The 22,740-nt window shown below is 44.2% G+C and overlaps 2 protein-coding genes across 3 annotated transcripts; one reads left to right on the forward strand and one right to left on the reverse strand.

Annotated features, from left to right (window-relative positions):
* Positions 1-2,717: 2,717 nt before the first annotated feature.
* LOC128737559 (aladin) lies at positions 2,718-4,431 on the forward strand. Of its 2 annotated transcripts, XM_053832240.1 has the most exons (4): positions 2,718-2,913; positions 2,979-3,695; positions 3,752-4,115; positions 4,186-4,298. In XM_053832240.1, the coding sequence occupies exons 1-4, from the start codon at positions 2,794-2,796 to the stop codon at positions 4,191-4,193; spliced, it is 1,209 nt and encodes a 402-aa protein (XP_053688215.1). In that variant the 5' UTR covers positions 2,718-2,793; the 3' UTR covers positions 4,194-4,298. The 2 variants fall into 2 exon arrangements, with proteins under 2 accessions (XP_053688215.1, XP_053688207.1); XM_053832232.1 differs by having other exon boundaries at positions 3,752-4,431.
* LOC128737550 (maestro heat-like repeat-containing protein family member 1) lies at positions 4,380-22,487 on the reverse strand. The gene is made up of 9 exons (XM_053832221.1): positions 22,177-22,487; positions 21,578-21,755; positions 17,291-20,483; positions 16,997-17,121; positions 5,663-6,426; positions 5,150-5,598; positions 4,947-5,081; positions 4,762-4,864; positions 4,380-4,699 (listed from the first exon to the last, which is right to left on the reverse strand). Exons 1-9 carry the CDS (start codon positions 22,238-22,240, stop codon positions 4,560-4,562), a joined length of 5,151 nt encoding a protein of 1,716 aa, XP_053688196.1. The 5' UTR covers positions 22,241-22,487; the 3' UTR covers positions 4,380-4,559.
* Between the last annotated feature and the right edge of the window lie 253 nt (positions 22,488-22,740).

Consider the following 22,740-nt stretch of genomic DNA (forward strand, 5'->3'; position numbering starts at 1 on the left):
AATGCAAGCAACCACCTGTCATTTTTTCTTCTGGTAATAGTTGCGGCGGATATTATTCCGTACGGAAAAGTGACGTTTTAACACAGAGAACAGACATCCATTCAGGAACAAATTTTTCGGGAATTTTTGGATAAAATTTCAAATTAAAATCACCTAATATGCTAGCGTCACCACAACTATAGTTTCCCAACTAAATGATTCTTTTGATTTGCACACTGACAACCTTTGGCTCCTCTGGCGCTAGTATATATGGGCTATCACGTTATGCTATAGCGCCAGAAGTTAGCTGTTGTGAGTTTAGGCTGTGAACCACAGAGAACAGACATCCAAGCGAAAGGTCCCCACTTGGATAAAACTTATGTCAAATTAGTTGGGAAACTATAGTGATGGTGTCGCTAAAGGCGCATAAAATTCTACACTAAACTCACAACTGCTAGCTTCTGGCGCTAGCATAAAGCATATAGTCCATATATACTAGCGCCAGAGGAACCAAAAGTTGTCAGTGTGCAAATCAAAAGAATCATTTAGTTGGGAAACTATAGTGGTGGTGTCACTAGCATATTAGGTGATTTTAATTTGAAATTTTATCCAAGAATTCCCGAAAAATTTGTTCCTGAATGGATGTCTGTTCTCTGTGTGTGAACCATTTCGCGAAATTTTTAACTTTTTGGTTAAAATTTGACAGTTCGATGGTTATTTCTCCTTGAATGGTTAAAATCTGTTCAGAATGTGAACCATTTCATATTTGACGGATTGATAGTTTTTTTGCTCAATGAGAGCATATAAGGTGAGGATGAAAATATTATTTTTTCTGTCCGAGTTAAAATCGGAGGAATTTTTGATGTTCATTTGCTTTTATTTGATAGATAAAATTCATCTCATTTCAACCCGGGTTGTTTAAACAAATTTATAATGCGATAAGCATCCATACTAATGTAAAAAAAAATCTAACGAAAAATCAGTGAAACTTGTCGAAGCTCTCTTCCTCACCTGTGCATATCTCATTGGCTCTCAGAACTTGGTTAAGCGGGGTACGCTGCTGAAAAGAAAACAGCTCAAGAAAAAATCTTGCTATTTACAGAAGAAATTTTGACAACTCCAATACAAGCAACCACCTGTCATTTTTTCTTGTGGTAATAATTGCGCCGGATATTATTCCGTTCGGAAAAGTTACGTTTTAATTCACTTGCATGTAAAACTGCGCCATCTGGACGTGAAATAATATTTCTTATGAGGTGCGTACTGCTTAAGAAATCGTAAAAGAAATCGTATTCTTGAGCATTTATTGTCTTATCTTTTTACCCATTACTTTTCAGCAGCGTACCCCGCTTTAAAACTAACCATGCTCTCGAGCAGGGTTATTTTCGGAAAACCATCGAACTGTCAAATTTCAACCAAAAAGTTAAAAATTTCGCGAAATGGTTCACAGCCTTAGTGTAGAATTTTATGCGCCTTCAGCGACATCATCACTATAGTTTCCCAACTAATTTGACATAAGTTTTATCCAAGTGGGGACCTTTCGCCTGGATGTCTGTTCTCTGTGCTATAGTGATGATGTCGCTGAAGGCGCAGAAAATTCTACACTAAACTCACAACCAGGGATGCCAGGTGATTTTTTGAAAAGTCTTCACGAATCAAGGAAAAATGTATTCATTTGTCTTCTTTCGGCTTTCCGCTCATTTAAATTGCATGGTGAAGACATGTTTTCACATGTCTTCAAGCGAAGACATTTCACTTTTTTGTAACCAAAATGTCTTCAAAATGAAGACATGTCTTCACTTCTGGCATCTCTGCTCACAACAGCTAGCTTCTGGCGCTAGCATAACGCTTATTGTCCATATATACTAGCGCCAGAGAAGCCAAAGGTTGTCAGTGTGCAAATCAAAAGAATCATTTAGTTGGGAAACTATAGTGGTGGTGACGCTAGCATATTAGGCTATTTTAATTTAATATTTTATCCAAGAATTAAGCGGGGTACGCTGCTGAGAAGAAAACAGCTCAAGAAATTTTCTTGCTATTTACCGAAGAAATTTTGACAACTCCAATGCAAGCAACCAACTGTCATTTTTTCTTGATGTGGTAATAATTGCGCCGGATATTATTCCGTACGGAAAAGTGACGTTTTAATTCACTTGCGTTTAAAACTGCGCCATTTGAACGTGAAGTAATATTTCTTATGAGGTGCGTACTGATTAAAAAATCATAAAAGAAATCGATTTCTTGTTCTATCTTTTTACCCATTACTTTTCAGCAGCGTACCCCGCTTTACCGAAAAATTTGTTCCTGAATGGAATGGTGAAGATTGGAAAACGAGTGTTATGTCTGTTTGTCTGTGACAGTGGTTTGCGACCACCCCATCGACATCTCTATATCGAGCTGCAGTAAACGTCAGCGACAGCATGTCCGGGGCTCAAAATTTGACAGCGGGCCCAAATCAGACTGCTGGCAGTTGAGTGAAACGCAGTGCTGAATTGCTATCTCATTTTCGCACACACGAGATGTTGGCGGCGAGAACATGGTTGTCTGCCATGGGCTTGTTTGCGACCATCACTGACGTTCCGTTACGATACGTTGCCGATGATGTTCACTGACGGTCAGTGTGTGTGATTCCAGCTCAATTTTGACGTTTCGCGCAATCTTTTTTTTTGAAAAACTAAACTACATGTATACGGTCCAGCTGTGGTGTGTGTACAAAAAAGCCGGTAAAATAGGATAAAAAAATACCAGAAATACGATAAAGTTTCACAGTCGGTTAGATTGAAACGATCAAAACATAAAAAATATTAACTTTCGATGGCTGCTTTAGACACTTTTCCAGAACTTCCGCGTCCAGGAGAACTATCGTTTTGCGAGCGTGATGGACGTATTTGTTCGCTGCCTGTTAATGAAATCGATGCATCAGGTGCAGGCAATGTAAGTCCGTTATTTTTAGAGCCATTGCTAGAGGTATTTCTCATGACATTCCTGTTTCATCTCAGCTATTGTCCTACCCGGAGATTAATATCGGTCGAGAACTATTCCATCACGCTTCGACACATAACCGAGAGAATCGTCGCACGATTATGGTTCCGGTGAACGAAACATTGCTTAAACGTGTAACACGCACATTTTTCGAGGAAGGATTGGTAGAAGCACTGAATGAAGCGACGAGCAGTGGCAACGATCAATATAACCCGTTTATCGGATCCGTGGCCCGCTATCTCTTAGTTCTGGTAAATGTTGGCAATCGCGTCAAATTCTTCCTCAAACCTCACCTTAAAGAACAAGGCATAGACTCGATAGGAAAGTACACTCAAACCAGAGATTGGTCGAGAAGTGCGATACGCTCTATCGCCTGGCATCCGAATTGTTTCAAAATAGCTATTGCAGCCTCGGACGACAGTATTCGCGTGTACGGTGACGAACCAAACATTGTTCCGATATTGAAAAGCGGTCTGCAAAAATCCGTTAGCGCGCTAGCTTGGAGACCGTTTGCGTCTGGTGAACTGGCTGTTGGCTGTCAGAATGGTGCCCTAGTGTGGAACATAGATCCAAACAGTTTAATTACGAGACCGCTATCACAGGCCATTCAACTGAGATATGAAAATCATTTTCCAGTTACGTCAGTTGAGTGGAGTCCGAATGGTTGCTTGCTTGCGACGGCCAGCATTAACGATTCGGACGTACTAATTTGGGATGTAGAGCAGAATAGACAAGTAAGAGAAGACGGTTCTGGGATATGTTGCTTGAAACTACAATTAAGAAATTCCAGGTTCCCCTGCGTCGCATAGGCCTGCCTTGTGCACTGTTGAAGTGGTCACCTACTGGTTCTCGACTGTGTTCCACCACAGTTGGCAATGTTTTTCGAGTTTGGCAAACTAACAAATGGACTCCAGATCGTTGGACAATCAACCACGGCACCATTCAGTCAATTGTGTGGTCACATACAGGATCCCATTTACTGTTTGTCACTACCGAGGAAAGCTTTCTGTACGGTTTGGGCTTTGTTGAAGATGAAGTGTTCACTGCTACGTTAATCCCCAAATCAGCTCTACCGATTGCTGACCTCTCAAAACTGACTACTGGTCAGGTAGAAGTAGGAGGACGACCCCAAGCACTCGCTTGGTGTTCTAAGAGTGAGTATCTCGCGATCACTTTCAAAGATACATCAGCGATAGCTATTTTCAACACGGTCATCAATCGTAGCCAGTTGAATATCACACCGTCGTGCTTTCTGACCGGTTTGGGTATCGAGAGTCCCTCGTGCATTTGTTTTCAACAGAATCTAGGGAGACGAGCAGGCAGAACGGTAAAAACAGTTTTAACCATCGGGTGGTCCAGTGGTAGAATACAATATTTTCCTTTTGTTTAACGTTTAATTAATGGTTTTCTTTCTTATCGAGTGGTAATGTTTGTATTCTTCTGTTTGATAAATGTTTCTTCTGAATAAAACATGACTGTTATCACGAATATGCGTTTAACGTTCATTCCATTCTCACAGAATGGAAATCTCTCCAATGAATAAGCACTTTAACCTGATTAATTAAACATAAATACAAGAAAAAGTTTCGAGGTTGTGTTCAATATTCACCGTAAATATAACCCAAAGCTTCTGCTGCTTTTACCTTTACCGTAGAATCTTCATCCTTTAGCAGAAGGGATATTTTATGGCCAACAGGGTCCATGTGCTGCACGGATTGATTCTGCGTGTGAAGTAGACCTAAAACGGGACACAACGAAGTAGAAGATGTCACTATACCTAGGCGATCGCGAAGACCTCACCAATTAAAACTGCTGCGTTTCCTCGAATCTCCGACCACTGGCTGCGTAACGATGGAAGGCAAGCGTCGATAAAGTCACCAATCGACTCTGGAAGTTCTTCTCCCTAATTGACGAAGAAAGAACAGTGGAATTATAAAAAATACGATACGATGAACGCAATACTGGTTGGTGATCTAATCACTTACTATCAACTTAGTAAAGTCTTTTATGAAGTTGTTATACTGTAACTGCCCGTGCTCTAACAGGTGGTTTTGCGCCAGTTGATTCATCTTAGTCGTGCCTAATAGTGCACATACATGCTTTAGAGTAATTTTACAAGCCTATAAAAATAGTAAAAAAGACTAAACTCTAATCCACTCATCGTAAGATAGTTACGCAATCAGCCTACCCTCGCAATCAAATTATTTTCCTCGCACAAGTGCAGCAGAAGCGAGCATAGATTTGCCTTCATTTGTTCGATTAACGATTCGGACGTAGACGATCCATTTTCCAATCTACCTGATTCGTTCGGCGGCGGCACTTGGTCTTCTCCTGCCGTTGGAGCTGGCATTTTTGGCCGACAGAGATCCCCAAAGAGCAAAATAGCCGATTCTCGCAACTCGGTCGACACATTCTCGAAGAATGGTTTTATGCGAATTGCCAGCGACACCTGAAACATCTCGAATTTGTCCTGTGGAAGTGTTTGAAGAATTTTCGAGAGACCGCGCATGCTTTCCAGCGGAATGTTTATGAAGCAGTTTTTGTTGTAGTCGTCGATTCCTTTGAGCAAGGCCGTTAAGCACATCTCCGCGTATTTTTCGATGTCGTGCTCGGTTAGACTGCACAAAAATGCCATTCCTGGATGTTGCATGATTGAATTTGTTATTTGTGATTTGAAATTAAATAAAAGACGTTAACTTACCTCGGATACTGAGTCCTCGAACAAGTGGATTTGGATCATTGAGCGACGAATTTAGATGAAGCATAATCACAGAGGATATATCTCCGCATGGTTTGAGCGGAACCAAATGGGAATAGAAACCGGTTGATGCTATTCTTTGGGTGTCGTAGGGGCTGCTAACGTATTTGCTAAGGGTGGTGACGATTTGTTTCATTGTGGTTGAATTGATTCCCACTTGACCGGCGGTCGCTATACTAAGTGGCGTGAGAATTTCGATGAAACTGTTCAGATCTGTACTGGTTCCCAGGTTGGGACAAACATCCAAAACGTTGAAGATTTGCTGCATTTCAAGGGTGTCAAGAAAGGTCTTAAACGTGTCCAGTGCAATTTGGCAGGGAATCAGTTTGGAATCTTTAGTCGCAGACGGCTTGCCACGTTTGACACTCTTTGGAACAGCTACATTTGTGCCTTCCTGGGAGTAGGCGTGATTGCACGGAGGTAAGAGATTTATGTAGGTCGCCACGGTACTCAATAACATGCAGAATATTTCGGTAAAACGCGACTTAAGTTCTGACTTGATTTCATTGCATTTGAACATTTCATTCAGCACGCAGATAATGGTAAACGGGGGTAAAGTCACCGCCTTTTGCGAGTCGTCTCTAGGTTTGTCCTGATGTTGCTGCTCGTAGAGACAGGAGGTGGTGACGGTTCCGGTGAAGTTATCCAAGATGATGCCGGTAAGCTCTGCATCTAATGTGATCGTGCGCCAGTAATCGATAACGTTTCTGTTGTGGAAATGCATTGGTTTGTTTCAGAAAAATAATAATTTAAAGCATTTGTGATTTGTAAAGCTAGAGTTTCACAATTATTGTAAGATGTGTTTATTAACCTATCATGCAACTTTGCGACGCGATTATAATGGTCTCGTTAGTTAGTACGTAGTAGGAAAAACGACGGTCATTCGATAAATTTTGTTTATTTTAAAGTAAGAATGTACTTTGAAATACCGCAGTCTCGAGCCCTAATACTTGCCCACTAATATCGGCTTTATAGAAATTGAAATTGGCAGCATGCCAATAAATTTAACGGTTCTTCTGCATAACCTGTATTCAAAATTCCGATTATTCTTGGCATTCTGGCCTTTTGGACATTCTTAATTATAGTGCTCGATATTACCCAGGGGCTTCTCACAGACGAAGTGATGCTTCAACAACACTGCGTTTTGCAGAAAGCCTTTTTCTATGTTATTGCCCAATCAAACTTCTTCCCGTAGGCATTCGTAGGTTATCCCGGGGTTCCCTGTTGAATCGTGAGGAAGCAAGCAACCCGTTGATCACATGTAAATACGCATGTAACTTTAATACCCCTTAGTCTTTTTACCGTTAACCGTACAGTGAAATGTTTGTTTTCAATTTATAATCAGAACGTGAGAGGTTTACGCAATAATTAGGATTGTTATTAAGCGACTGCGGCTCACGAACACTTCGAAGGCAGCAGAATCTCCTACAACTTGTTACGTTAAAGTAACTTTAATTCAAAATTGAGGTAAAGAAAATGTAGTGTGCATATGAACCGTCCGCAAATTGGCAGCATTGACTGTCTGTACACAAAAAGGCTTTTCGTTGACAACCAAACTTCCGGAGGGAAAAGCAGAAAAAGAAAAAAAACAACGATCTTTCGGGTATGATATACAGTCGACGCAAGACTAAATATGTTTACGTTCTCTTCTTGATCGGTTCGCCGAGGTGTGAACACCGCGGTTCCTGTTCGGTTCGGGCAAAAAAAAACAAGATTCGCGTATGGATGCTGAACAGCAGACAGGAAAGAGAACTGCGCTGCTAGAAAATCGTTTTCGCCCTGACATGGGATCACATATCCCTTCACATTCGGTCGATTCGAGCCAATTGCGCGCTCGTCCAGACCAGACCAGAAGGAGTGCGCGTGTGCTAAAAGAAAAAAAGATCAGCGCGTGTCCGGGGGAAAACGACACGAGCTCGACTCCGCATTCTTCGACCAGACAAACCAATTGCGTGCGTGTGTGAAGACCAGAAGACGCTCGTGTGGAACAAATCCGCGTGTGATGATTAAAACCAAACCGAACATAAGCCCCAATCACTCCACCACCACGCGTTTCTCGTCGAATACAGCCAAAGCAGACCAGCGTGGCTGTCTCTAGTGTCGGGAAGAGCAGCAAACATCGCAAGTGCGTGATTTGATCGACCACAACGGGGTCACGGAAGTAGGTGTCATCGAATAGAGAAGATTCTGTGTTGAAGAGCCGCACGTGCGGAGCGAGTGATCGAAGGCGAGGTTCAGTGCCAGTGCACATCCGGGAACAACGCGGCATGGCGTGCGCGGCCTGGCCTCGAACGCAAAGCCGTGAGCTACGGCACGACAGAAAACCGGTCCCACCGGCGGGAATCAGTAGCAGCGTCTTCATCAGCATCCGCTGGCAGGAGCACGAGCACGCCATTGGAGATTGGATCGTACAGCGTCACCAAACAAGACACCCGTATCGTGCCTTCATCAGTGTTCGACGGCACGCGACGAAAGCGCAGTAGCAAATGCACATCGGCGGCTGGGCCTGATGCAGTTCGCCGAATTAAGTTGAGTCACATAACTGGTTGCAAACCCGAATCAAATTAAGTTGCAAACTTAACATATATGTATTCGTAGCGTTCACGGCCTTTCGAACAGTCTTCATTAGCGCATTGGCTGGCAATGAACGTTGGCAATGAACGTGGGTGTCAAAAATTTCATGAAACGCTAGTGTAACTAACGGCAAAAACAGCAAACAAAGGCATCGTTGATCGCTCTACATTATGGCTTTATGCATTTTGACCACTCGTGTTTTTAGTCTTTTGACCTTGAAATGCGGTCAGGCATTAATATTAATATTTTTTGAAACGATGGTTTTTACAATTGATGGAGGGACGGTAGGGGACAGTAATGAAAATTTTTTTGGGTAAGGAGGGGAAAGAGTGGAAAGGAAGGGGGGGGGGAGTTAATAGGTAGCTACGCTTAACAAGTTGTCGTTGTGACTCCTATCTTTTGTCCAATGCAGAGATTATAACCGGAGATTATAACTCACAACACCTGCCAGGGCGTGTGACTCGCAATGTCCCATGTACCTTTGAACCATAGAGGCGCTGGACAAAACACTGCGCAACCCACTTTATTAATGCAGCGACCTACCTGAGTTTGGGTTATTTTTAGACACACAGATTGTGCCTCTTCCTCCGTCAACTGTAGAAACCACCGACCGAGAAGTTTTGATCTAACTCGTAGGTGTTGTGGGTTCAAATCCGGTTATAATCTCTGATTATAGCTTGGTTTGACCCATGCACCTACCAGCATTGGACAAAAGATAGGAGTCACAACGACAACTTGTTAAGCGTAGCTACCTATTAACCCCCCCCCCTTCTTTTCCACTCTTTCCCCTCCTTCCCCAAAAAAAATTTCATTACCTTTCCCTACCGTCACTCCATCAATTGTAAAAACCATCGTTTCAACCTTTATGCATGCCTCTGCAGCGGTAGTCCTATCAATAGGTGTCTGCTGCTTGATGTTCATCACGTCCATTTGCTCGTTCGCCGGCTACGGTTATAGCACAAGTTTTTCTCTCGCTCTTCTCATTTAGCAGCTTAGCGTCGGGGTAGCTCGTGCTGTATTCAGATCTCTTCTTCACCCCACTCGCTTATTGGCTGCTCATCGTAAAATTCTAGAGCTTCTTGACACTCGCACATCAATTTCGATCTGGCCGAGCCATTAAGCATGTTGAGCCACTCTATTTCCGGTATCAGTAAAATCCTTGAAGAGAGCCGTTCTCGCAACACACTGTCCTCCGGAATTCTCGCGACTTGGCCGATTCAACGCTGCGTCCCGACTTTTGCCAGGTGTGCGTAATCTTCTTAATCATGTTGTCGGCAGTGACCAGAGATCCCAAATAGATGAGTTCATGGCCGTTAATAGTCACTGCCCGTGGAATCTGGTCCGTCCCAACATGACAAGTTAGTAAGATCTTCCGTAGGGAACCCACTCAGCAGTCATGTGTCCTGTTGTTAACGTCGTGGTTATGTGTTGGGAACACTGGCAACGCTAACCCAGAAGTTACCACAACTACCAACTGTCATCCAGGTCGACGTCATATGTGTCAGTACTCATGAAGTGGTCGCGTCAGACAGACCGTTCATCTATTCATTCCCGAAAGTAAGCAAGACTACGTTTAATATGTTTTGTAATAAAGTGTTATTTTATAGTTTGTAATGTAGTGAATAGTATATTTATTTAATCTATCACACCACCTCGTCACATTACGACAGTGGCGACGAGGATGGAATGTGTCGTGAGTGTTTTTCGTTGGAAAATCTCGCGTAGGAAAAACGCGATCAAATTCTAACCATGACGCCACCGCCGAACAAAAGGAAGCGCATTTGCAACAAAATGGAGCATCAGAAGCAGCCGATTGATCAGCACCAGGAAAGCGGTTTGCCCTATCAAAATCAACATCCGGGAGCCAATCCACCTGGTCTGAACCAGCAGTATCATCAGTAGTCGGGAATATCAGCAGATGCCGCCATTGTCCAAATTTTACGGCAGCTCCAGCAACGTTAGGCAGTTACAAACCAGCTTTTCTAGCAGCAGCGCGAATCTGCCCACATGCAGCAGAGTTTATCGCCACGGCCGGGGGAGCGGAGCGCTCTTGCGGAACCCGATGTCATCAAAAAACAGCATCGTTCAAATTCAACTCCAGCAACTGCGCGGATCTGCCCACAAGCAGCAGACACCCTTATTCTACGAGTCACGTAACTCAATACGACAATTGTCACTAACACTAACCCAGCGAGGTTAAGGTGCCGAACAAAGTCGCATTCGACTTTGCGCGACTCCATATAGCCACTAAGATGGGAGCGGAAACTCTTATCCCTACCTCCACGCGGTACCGGCCAGGACGCAACTGGCTCTAGGGTCGACCAAATACCAGTCTTTGGTTACACCCTCAGTTGTGTGCTAACAGGAAAAGGGGGGCACGTTGTGCTTGAGGGTAGCGTGGCGCAATGGTGTAAAGAGGCGAGCGGGGCTCAACTCCTATAATCCAGCTGCGGGCACCGTAGTGCTTGCGGGTAGCGTGGCGCAGTGGTGTAAAGAGGCGAGCGGGGCTCAATTCCTATAAGCCAGCTCAGGACTTTAAGCAAAAAAGCCGGGTCAGGAGTGCCATGGGCACATTAGGATCGGTTCCAGGAAGATCCTAATTATGGTGTACTGGACGGGCGGGAATAAACGTTTGGATTCGGCGCTATAGGGCTGACGGCTGTACTATTCTACTACCTTAGGTAAGGAAGGGTGGTACCTTCCCGAAACGGCGAGTAGGCTAATGGTACAGCTGTCCTCCGTCCCGTTAAAACCGTGGCTGGTCTCTAGGTACGTTCAAAGCTCGTCATGTCAAAGTGCGGTGGTGTAGGTTCAGATGATACATTCCTGACTAACGCTGATCGGATGCTGACAGGGGGGAGTGTCCCTATCGTTAAGGCGACTACACAATTACGTGTGGAGATAGCGGCCTACAGTTGGGACCCCTAAGCATGGATAAATTCCTAACATTTAACGAGGGTACGAATGAGGGTACTGCTGGTGGCAAAGATGATATCTTTGCCAAAAGTAGTAAGTTGGCGAGATCGCCAACGGCAAAGACAGGTAGCCCCCCGTTATCGGGGGCGCGACCCAACAAGGGAAGCCCGCCGAAATCGGGGGCACAACCCATACAGGGAAGCCCCACGAAAACGGGGGCGATGCCGAAGAGGAAGTTGACTCCACCAAAGTCTAACACCCCAGTCAGAACGCCGGTGGCCACCGCTGCTAGCTCACCCAAGAGGGCAGGCGACAGCGGTAGGAAAATGTCAACGGAGGGCGTGGTGCACCCTCTTGAGACGGAAGTTGGGCTTCCTCCAGCCAGTAGCAAGCTGTAGGAAGCCAAAAGGTTGGTGGACGAGTTGTACTCGTTCATCAACTCTAGGTCAAATGTCCACCTCGACATTAAAAAGCTGGCGGTGAACCTACGTTCTACCGTCATAGCTGCCCAGGTGGAGAGGCAGGAGCTTCTGCAGCGATGCGAAATCGCCGAAGCTCTGGTCATAGCTGCTAAGGCTGTGGCCATGCCTAGTCAGGCGCGTACGCCGCTTGCCAAGCGCAAGGCGGCTACGCCCGACCATGGACCAACGTTGGTGGCCAAGAGGCAGCGAACTCTGGCTCGCGCCTCTACCAGCGAAAGTGCGGAGACGGTCCCGGACGGTGCTGCCGGGACCGGGGATGACGACTGGCGGGTGGTTAGGCGTAAACCGCCTAGGCCAGGCTGCGGCTGCAAAGCCAAAGCCAAGGCGTGTCCATAAGTGCAATATTGCCATTATCGCGGATCCCTACCGGGTCCCCGGGGCGGCGCACACCGGGTAATCGACAAGGGTCGGATGGCAGCGATTGCTGTGATGGGTAGGTACCCGATCCAGGAGGTGGTTTCGTCCAACCAAGAAGGGTTCGTGATTGTTGTGGTCGATGGCGTCTGCATCTGTAGCTGCTACGCTCCACCTAGGTGATCGCCGGAGCAGTTTGATCGGATACTAAACGTGCTCACCGACGAGCTCACGAGCCGCAAACCCGTTGTCATTGGAGGAGACTTCAATGCTTGGGCTGTCGAATGGGGTAGTGCACTACCCCTAGGGGACAAAGCTTGCTGGAAGCTCTGTCCAAGCTGGATGTAAGTCTGGCTAACGTGGGATCCGACAGTACCTTTTGTTGGGGGGTACAACAATCGATCATCGACATCACCTTCTGCAGCCCAACGCTGCTTGCCAACATGGGCTGGAGGGTGTCAGATGAGTACACACATAGCGACCACCAAGCTATACGGTACACGATTGAACGACGGACGCTACGGCCACGCGGGTTGTGAAAGTGGTTGTGGAAAGTGAAGTCCTTCGACAAAGACCTGTTCGTTGAAGCACTCAGCGCAGAGAGCAACCGCTTGAACCTAAGTGCTCGTGAGTTGACCAACGTCCTAGTACGGGCATGTGATACCACTATGCCCAGGACGGGGCATCCAATGAACGGTCGTCGCTCGGTATACTGGTGGAGTGATACCATTGCCCAGCTCCGCTCCAGGTGCCACAGAGTGAGAAGGCTAGCGCAGAGGGCCCGGACCGATGCAGATGCTGAATCTCGGGGGTCGAACTTAGAGCAGCCAGGTTGGCGCTCAAGGAGGTTAGGCATAGCAAGAAATCCTGTTTTCAGGAGCTATGCCGCGATGCGGATTCAAACCCCAGGGGTGGTGCATACCAGGTGGTGATGAAAAAGATTAAGGGTACATCCGCGCCGCAGGAAACCTGCCCCAAAAAGCTGAGTCATTGTGGAAGGGCTCTTTCTGCAACACGATTCAGTTTGGTGGCCTCCGACCCCGTACGGTCAATCGAATGATGTCCTCATTCCGGTCAGGAATGAGGAACTCATCGTAATTGCCAGGGGTTTAAAAACGAGGAAAGCGCCCGGTCCTGACGGGATTCCTAACGAGGCACTCAAAGTGGCGATCCAAGCATATCCCGATATGTTTAGAGAGACGTTTCAGAATTGCCTAGAGGTATGCGAAATTCCAGACAAATGGAAAGTCCAAAGATTGGTACTGCTGCCAAAGCTGGGGAAACCGCCTGGTGATCCCTCGCCGTACAGGTCAATTTGCCTATTGGACACGATAGGCAAATTGCTGGAGCGGGTAATCCTAAACAGGCTGACGCCTGTGGTGGAAAGTGATGTCGGACTGGCAAACACGCAGTTTGGTTTCCGTAAGGGGAAGTCCACTGTAGACGCCATAAAGTCCGTGGTGGAGAGGGCCGAGAAGTTTATGAAACGGAAAAGACGAGGCGACAGGTATTGTGCCATAGTCACAGTCGATGTCAAAAACGCCTTTAACAGCACTAACTGTGGTGCAATCGCGTTAGCGCTGCATAGGATGAGGGTACCGGACCATCTATGCAGGTTGCTTAAAAGTTACTTCGAGAATCGGACGCCAGTGTACGACACGGCGGATGGGCGAAGAAGTACAAAGTGACAGCGGGTGTTCCAGAGGACTCGATTCTCGGCCTCACGCTTTGGAATGCCATGTACGATGGGGTGCTGAGGCTCGAACTGCCTACTGGGGTCGAGATCACTGGCTTCGCCGATGATATCGTCCTTACAGTGATGATCAGCAACCGCAAGTCGGCCTTAGAGGCCAAAATAATCGTTGGAGGACAGGTGATTGTCTCCAAACGAAGAGTGAAGTACCTGGGTGTTATGGCACACAACAGGTTGAACTTTACCAGCCATGTGGATTATGCTTGTGGTAAAACGTCAACAGCGGTTACTGCGCTGTCCAAGATCATGCCGAACGGCTACGGTCTTAGCAGCAGTAAGAGACGCCTGATGGCCAGCGTTGCCATGTCGGTGCTACGGTATGGCTTTGGAGAGTAAGCGCAATCAGGCATGTCTGAACAAGGTGTTCAGGCTGTTGGCATTGCGCGTTGCGTGCGGCTTCCGTACCATATCGTTGGACGCGATTGGGGTTATTGCAGCCATGATTCCCATATGCATACGTCTAGGTGAGGATATTCAGCTATTAGTAGGAAGGCTATACAGCATGAAAGCTAGCAGTCCGAGAATGTATTCATCCCAGAAAGACTACTAAATTCTAATCGGGCCACTCAGCGCCAACTCGGGTGTGATAATTGGCACTGAGCCAATTTGAAATGATATTATTTCAATTTTTGATGATAACAGGTCCAGTTGTAATGATCCGGCAAAAAGCGCCAATTTGTCCAGGTCCAGGTCCAGATGCGATATTCGGCATTCGAGCCATTCAGTGCCATTTTACGACGGACATACGGTTCAGTTATGATATCCCGGCCACTGCGCAAGATTTGAAATTCTTGACTTTCAGCTTAAACTTAGTACCATTCTCGTTTTGTGTGCGTCATAGTTTAAAACCTTCGTTTTTGCTGCGGGAGTATGTTGCGGCACAGACCCGCATTATGACCTTCACATTTAGCAAACAATGCTGAGTACACTCGAGCGAAGATGTAGGTAAAGTGCTATTGTTGTTCTTGCCAGATATATTAACAACCAACAAGCTATTGTCCAACGCAAGTATAAATCATAGTTCAGTCAGTTCGCAGCCACCGCCGTTGGCGGTCAACTCACATCGCAGCAATCGTGTGTCATTATTCCTTGCGAATATCGCCGTCCCGTTGGTAAGTGAGCAGACGATCACGAACATAATGATTGCTTATTTGTTTATTTGTTGAAAAAAGTCAACAGATTTTTGGATCCTAATGACCTAATGACTAATAAGCGGAGCTGAAATGTCGATTCTCTCAAGTATCCAAGAGCAGTCGATCCGAGACGTCAAAACATCTGATATAAAAACAGCGTTGATTACGTCCCGACGTCTTTGCAGAGAGTCCAGGTTGATTAGTCTGCAACGCTGTTCGTAGCTTGGTAGTCTGATCGGGTCGTTCCATGGTAGCCGTCGGAGCGCAAAGCGAATGAACCTCCGCTGTACTGTCTCGATTCGGGTGACGCCGTTTTGATAATACGGGCTCCATACGGGTGCGCAGTATTCAAGATTAGAACGAACTAATGCACAGTAGAGTGATTTCAAGCAGTATATATCATTAAAGCTTTTGGCGATACGCATGATGAATCCCAAATTCCTGCAGGCCTTGTCGACAACGAAGGAAACGTGTTGTTTGAAGGTCAATTTGGAGTCGAGTAGTACACCGAGATCTTTGACGCAATCTACACGTCGTAAAGACATGCTTGACAGTCGGTATTCGAAGATTATAGGATTCAGCTTTCTGGAGAACGTAATCACTTCACATTTATCGGGGTTCAATGTTAGACGATTGTTTTTACACCATTCGGCAAATATCGACAGCTGGTCCTGGAGTGCGAGAGTATCCGACCAGTCATTTACTTTTGCGAACAATTTTAAGTCGTCGGCAAACGCAAGCCGAAGACCTTTGAGCGTTATATTGACGTCGTTAAAATAGATAAGGAAAACCAAAGGACCAAGATGGCTACCTTGCGGAATTCCAGAGAAGGCGGTGAAAGCCTTCGAAATGAACCCGTCGATAGATACATTAACGAGACGATTCGACAGATACGATTTAAACCACTGGAGCAGCGGCCCTCCAAAGCCGAGTTTATCCAGTTTAGCGATAGCGATTTGATGATTCAGCTTATCAAAGGCAGCAGAGAGGTCCGTGTAGATAACGTCTGTCTGAGAACGGTCGTCGAAGCAGTCCATTATGTGGGAAGTGAGTGTTAGTAGATTGGTGGTCGTTGAGCGCTTGGGCATGAATCCGTGTTGTTCATCGGCCAAATACTGCTGGACGAACGAGGAAATTGGTGCGATCACGAGCTCGAAGAGTTTTGATAATGCACACAAGGCGGAGATTCCTCTGTAAGTGTCCACGTTTCTTTTATTACCCTTCTTATGAACTGGAAACATATAAGCGGATTTCCAGGCAGAAGGAAATACTCCTGAGCTAATCGATAAGCTAAACAGACGACGGATTGGGGCTACCAAGGCTTCCATACAGTTCTTTAAAAAGATTGAAGGTATGCCGTCCGGTCCACCGGAGGATGAGCTTTTTAGCTTCAGAGCGGCTTGCCTAATCATAGCATCGTCAATAGTCAGGTTATTGAGAGAGTCGCCGAGACTGGGAACGCTTTCTAATGCAGTCGATACTTCTGTGTCAGACAGCCTTTCGTTAACAAAGACACTGGAGAATTTCCGTGAGAATAGTTGACAAACCATATCCATATCAGTAGCAGTGTCGTTTCCAAAGAACATTGCTGACGAAAGATCGTTGTCTTTTCGTTGAGCATTCACATATTTCCAGAATGACTTAGGGCTACGTTTCAATCTGCGCTGGACGTTGTTTAAGTATTTACGGAAGCAGTGACGACTGAATTTTTTGTAACGTCTGTTGAGCGCCAAATATTGGTTTCGCAGCGATTGGGTCTTGTACCTTGAGTACCTCCTCAATGCAGCTTTTTTTTTCGGATTTGAGGCGACGCAGCGTAGCGTTTATCCAAGGTAGATACGATTCTGTGCGTATCGTTTTTTTAGGCACGTGGCGGTCTATAATATAATTCAGAATATGCGAAAAAGTCAAAGCAGCAGCGATTGCCCAACATTACTGGAACATGTGACGATCAGTTTAACCAGGTTTTAACATACACTTATGGAACTAGTCTAGTATAAAATATACGTAGGTACTAAGTCTGTATGACTTTGTTGAAGTCAGTGCAAATAAATAAATTACTTACTCTTCAAACGGCAATGACTGACCAAGAACTTCATTACAAACAAGCTTTGGATGATGCTTGGTAAGCGCCAGCATTGACTTTAGTACGCCGGATCGGGCTTTGGGTACTTCGCATATTTTAACGGCCTAAAAGTGTCACAAATAGCGTTAAAAGACACTTCCATTATTGAATACATCGGATTGTAACTTCGACCGAATCAGGATGGCACTCTTGAAACCGCTAGCTCGACCGAATCGAATTCGGACGAAGGTACGATCTCCGATGTTTTTAAAACTTAGGATGATTCAAACTTACGTGAAGGCACTCCTTCACCAGCTCCGGGATAGCGTGAAACATTTCTGAACCTTTTACCTGCATGAAAAATTTAAGCACCACGGAAGCGCCGATAGCCGAACTCTGTTCCGGGTCGTTCAAACTGTAAAGTAAGCACTTGCTAAACTGCACATACTGATAGCTGGACAACCGTTGGGCAATTATGTTCGCCAGCTGACCGGCAATTCGGTAGATATCTTTTGCATCATCGGTTACAATCTCATCCCGGATTAGGTCTAACTCTTTGACCCAATCGATTCGATTGTCAGCGATGGTTAACGTTTCATAGATGCAGGCGATTTCCAGAATCTTCTTTAGCACTTCAATAGCCGTCTGCCGTACGGTTGCGTTGGAATCGATGCACCGTGGTATAATTTTACCCAGCAGACTACCAGTTTGATTGAATTTGGACGGTGCTTCGCAGCCGATTTTCATCGAACGCATATAAACATCCAGTGTGTTATTGTACACGTGACCAGCGCAGATCCGGACCTCATTGTTACGATCTTTCAACCAAATCTCGAGGATCGAGTTTATGTCATCAAGGCAAGCTGGTGATCCGTTCTGCTGTTCCAAAATGGTTCGGATAAACTGATTCAGCTCCGGAAGTGATTGGTTTAGATATTTGGCCAAATAGCTATTGCGGTTATCTTCATCGACTGATTCGAATTTCGACTTCAAGTTTTGGGCAGTGGTAAAGAAGTAATAACAGGCAGTGTTAAGCAATCCGTTAACGTCAACGTTTTCATCTTCAGCATTCAGTTTGATTAGCAAGGTTGACAGTTTTAGAATAAGCGGAAACAAAGGAAGATATTCGTTCTGGGAATCGCACGTAATATTCATACAGATTTTCAAAAGATCATTTTTGTTTTTAAAGTTGTTCATATGATCATCCGGTAGAGCGTTCGGATTTTGTACGAGGATCTCGGCCAAGCTCAAAAAAATAGTTAAAATATGCTTCCTGATAAACAGTTCTTTGTTGTCAAACTGCGTCGTTAAGTAGTTGACAATGCTGTCGTCGAACAGTCGAAGTACTTTATCCCGGGGAGCTTTCGCAACAATATAGTTCAAAGACTGTAAAACTAACACCTTTAGTTTGAAATTTTCCGTCTCCTTACTGGTGTCCTTTATAAAGTGCAAATTTGAAAAGAAGCTGCTAGACTTTTTAACGCTCCCATCTTCTATCACTAGAGTAACCAGTTTCTTCATTACCTTATCAACGTGCTCAACTGAAACATATGCCAAGGACTGTGCATAATCCTGCAGCAATGTCTCATACTCTTCGTGAGAGGCATTCTTTTCCAGCTTTTCAGTCTTGGCCAGCCCAATAATGAGATCAATCTTATTATCTATCACATGATCATCCATCGAATGAGACAAACAAATACCCAAAACTTTGACCAGCATTCGTTTCTCTTGGTCGAGTGCAGGAACCTTAAAATCTACTTGAATCGCTCCTGGTGTTATCGGCTGGTACAGTGGTAACTGCTGAAATATCTCCGCGATTAGACCCTCAATGAAAACGAATTCATCAACATCCTTAATGGTGGCTTGGATAAATTCGAATAGCAGAGTGTCGTACTGCTTGCGATTCATACTTCCCATTTGCAAATCCTGCAGCATTTGTCCTAATTTCTCATTCCATAACGGTGTAAGATGTCTGTACAGATTTGGCGTATAACTTTTCAGAAACGATAATATGTTTTGCACGCGAGTTGTTTCGTCATAATTACCTAGTAGTGCCAACGAACGAACAAAGACGGATACGGCACTCGGAGGTCGAACCTCTTCGTCGGTTATACCCCTATCGAAAGGATTACGTCGTTCCGGAACTGGATCTTTGGCGAGCAGATTAGCCAAACACTTACCAATTGTGCTACAGATATCGGTATATTCTAATCTTAAAAAGCTTTGCAATAATTCCATCTTTAGAATATCATCCATTGTTCCGATCGTTGTCGACAGAATGTACATTGTGTTGTTGCAGGCTGTCACAAATTCCTGATATTCTTCAGAGCTGCCGTTTTCACTGTTGAATTTATTCAATCGACAGCTTCCCCGAATCAGAAATATGACAAACTCCTTTTCATGCACAAGATTCCTTTGCATAAAGGCCACGATTGTTTTCAGTAACACCATTTTGAGCTTGATTGATCGCTCAGTAGTAAGCATGCCTTTAAGAATTGTAGTGATTTCTTCCTGTTCCTCGTGAAGTATTTGTTCGGATGTGTTCGTAAGATGAGTGAGAACCAAAAGTGACTTTATTCTTTCCCGTTCATTGTTGCTACGCAAATGTAACAGCAAAATGGCGATGATCTTTTTACCGTAATTGCTGGCCATCAGATCAAAGCAACGAAGAACTTCATAGTGGCCTTTAACCGTTTGTGGCTTCTCATAATCGGGATTAACGCATACCAAGTCAAATAAGGTTGCTATTATTGTGTCTGATTCGGACAACATTTCAGCATTGAGAGATTGAACCGTTTTGATGATAGCCGCCAAATATTGCGTCACCACGCTTCGATCCACACTGCGACGATATAAGGCTAATGTGCTTGGAATTACCTTCAATAAGCCTTCGTTTATTTTTTCTACCGACAAAAGTGGGTACATGAAAGAGAGTGCGTTAAGCACCTCATACGAGACTTTTGGTTCTCGCGAAGAAAGCCACTGAATCTGGAATAATTCATATGCTATACCCACTTCGTCACATATTTCATATGGAACTCCGGTTTTCATTGGCGTCTCTTCGTTCGGATGTAAACGCTGATGTTCCTTGTACTCACAAAAAGCTTCGCAGAACCGTCCAATTGCGAAGGCATACGACTGTCGGATGTAGTCCTGCTTGATCGATGAAAGAGTCGGTAGAATGTATCCTAATATTGGTTTTATCAGTGGAATGGAGTCCATTACATTAGCCGTTGCCAGCGAGCCCATGGAGTACAATATCATGAAATGGGCCACCTGGTGTTGCTCGACATGTTTTGTCAAAGCATCCATTACGTCCTTGCAGAAACGCCTGCCTACCGAAACTAGAATCTCCCGGCACGGTGCCTGGACCAATGTTTGTTGATCAGGCGAGCGCGTTATTTCATTTACACTGTATTCCACACATTTGCTGGCTGTGTCGTGGCTGATTTTGTCCATTAGGTTAATAACTACGTGCTCAATTACTCTGTAAGTGATAGCAAAAAAAAAAAATACTGGTTAAACAGAGGTTGTCGATTCTTAGGATATTTATTCTACTCTGTGTTGAAACAGTTTTCGAAACATATTATTCGAAAAGATACATTGAAATATTGTTAGTAGCAAGCCATAATAAACCATTCATTCGTTACACAAATCTCACCTGATTAAGACCTACTTCTACCATAAATAGATTCACATAGAACTATTTGTGTTTTTAATCCAATTATTCTTTAAATCTCTACACCACTCTCCTTGTAGTTGAGACAAATTATGCAATTGAGTGAATATAGGTTGTGTTTTTTATCGACTGGATTCAATTGTAACTGTTAATATTTGGCAGGATAGACTTCGGAGAAATTTATCAAGACTGAAGTTTGATGTTTTCCCGACGTTTCGACACTTTGTTGGTGTCTTTTTCAAGGGGTAATATCATATAGTCTTTTGTTTTGTTTTTAGGTGTACATATTATTACGGTCATGGAGGGTGGTAGTTGGTACATGAGTTTGATCAATCAATAGAAACCCCTTGTAAAGAAGCGCTACAAAGCAGGAAAAACTTTTTAAAATTTTTAAATATTCAAGCTCATGTACCAACTACTACTACCCACCATGACCGTAATATGTACACTCCTAAAAACAGAACAAAAGACTAAATGATATTATTACTTGAAAAAGACACCAAACAAAGCGGCGAAACGTCGGGAAACATCAAACTTCAGTCTTGATAAATTTCTCCGAAGACTGCCCTGCCAAATATTAACAGTTATGAGTGAATATATTTGCGAGTAATCACCTAATTTTTTTAAAAGTTGATTTATAGGTATAGACAAGAACGTGCGTAGTGTATTTTAAAAATGAAATATTTTTTTCCGGATAAGATATATTCAAACTTTGAATAAATTTCAAAAACCCTAAATGCGCAAGAATGCATACACAATATAACTTATAAGCACGAACAACAAAATCCAGGAAAGAAGAATGGAAGTTGATTCTTTTGTTCGTATCTTTATAGTAGGTATATTAGTAACGATTCCGAGCGTACATTTTTTAAACGATTAAGTATAAATAAACATGTACATACCTCAGAATGATTGCTGCTTGCATATCGCCAAGCTTGGGATGCTTCTTGCGGTACTCACAGAATACTTCTACGATTTCGTCATGCCGCCGTTTGGCAATCCTTATCAGCGATGCCTCCGTCATGTTCCGCAGCGCCTCATCCTTCTCTCCCAAACTGTCCAGTAGACCGTTAACGATTGCTGCGGAATTTAACATTCTAAAGTTTCAACGTTCTATTACGATACTGAACTAAGCTAGGCTCAAATGATCCGAAACCTATGCTCTGGCTTGTAACTTGATAAGGTTTTAAGTCAACGCAAGGTGAAAATGGAAACAAAAAATCGATATGCCAAGCAAAAAGTTCAATACAACGGTGATCGTTCTGAATGCTTTCTTCTCCTCACTAGCTCAAAAAAACAACTGACAAAACGAACCAAAAATAGATGATACCGCGGACAATCGTAATCTCATATTAAGGCGACGAATGGAACCAGACACCTACTGGTATGTATACTCTTTTGTGCGCACTGATAAGACAATATGCTGCAGCAAGTTGCAAGTCACTGAACTGCTTCCCGATTTTCATAGCCGTAATGTCGTCCGATTATCGTGATTACTCACCGATGAAGTGCTGGTCATGCTTGATCGATGCGGTTGGCTTCTTTTCGTCGTTTGATGCATCCATAATGCGATTAGCAGTCGACTGTAAACTGCGTCGCAATACTGGAAATTTCTCTTAAAAAAAACTTTCAAGTATCCAAATTAAAATCCAGCTCTACTTAACACTGAAATCGTAGCACTTTGAATGATAAATGCACGGACAACAAACCACAATCGAGGAATACTTTTATCACAATTTCAGTCTCATTACTGAAATAACGGATAAGAATTCACCTGTTTTCCTTTACTGATATTTTTTGCTGTTTATGCACAAAACCAATATTTTTTGTAAAGAAACGTCAAATTCAGCTGATAGTGTCGACATGAACACAATTATCGCGGTTCCGTGCACGTATGCGGAAATTTGACAGTCAACTTATGACAAAATTGAAGAACAACATGCGAAAAGGGTCTAACCCAAGCAACAATTTCAGCCTATTTGAACCGAGGGGATGCACTGCACTGCCCAAGCAACCAGAAGTACGAATATTACTTGACACCAAGGGTAAGTCGCTCAGAACATTG

The sequence above is a fragment of the Sabethes cyaneus genome, chromosome 1 (assembly GCF_943734655.1).
Source record: "Sabethes cyaneus chromosome 1, idSabCyanKW18_F2, whole genome shotgun sequence".
Lineage (NCBI taxonomy): Eukaryota > Metazoa > Arthropoda > Insecta > Diptera > Culicidae > Sabethes > Sabethes cyaneus.

Coding starts and splice junctions, on each gene's coding strand:
- LOC128737559 (XM_053832232.1), top strand. CDS start 2,794: ATGGCTGCTTTAGACACTTTTCCAGAACTTCCGCGTCCAGGAGAACTA. Junction 2,914..2,978: donor ATGCATCAGGTGCAGGCAAT/GTAAGTCCGTTA, acceptor GTTTCATCTCAG/CTATTGTCCTACCCGGAGAT. Junction 3,696..3,751: donor ATGTAGAGCAGAATAGACAA/GTAAGAGAAGAC, acceptor AAGAAATTCCAG/GTTCCCCTGCGTCGCATAGG.
- LOC128737550 (XM_053832221.1), bottom strand. CDS start 22,240: ATGGATGCATCAAACGACGAAAAGAAGCCAACCGCATCGATCAAGCAT. Junction 17,122..17,290: donor TGGTGAAGGAGTGCCTTCAC/GTAAGTTTGAAT, acceptor TGACACTTTTAG/GCCGTTAAAATATGCGAAGT. Junction 4,865..4,946: donor AAGACTTTACTAAGTTGATA/GTAAGTGATTAG, acceptor TTCGTCAATTAG/GGAGAAGAACTTCCAGAGTC.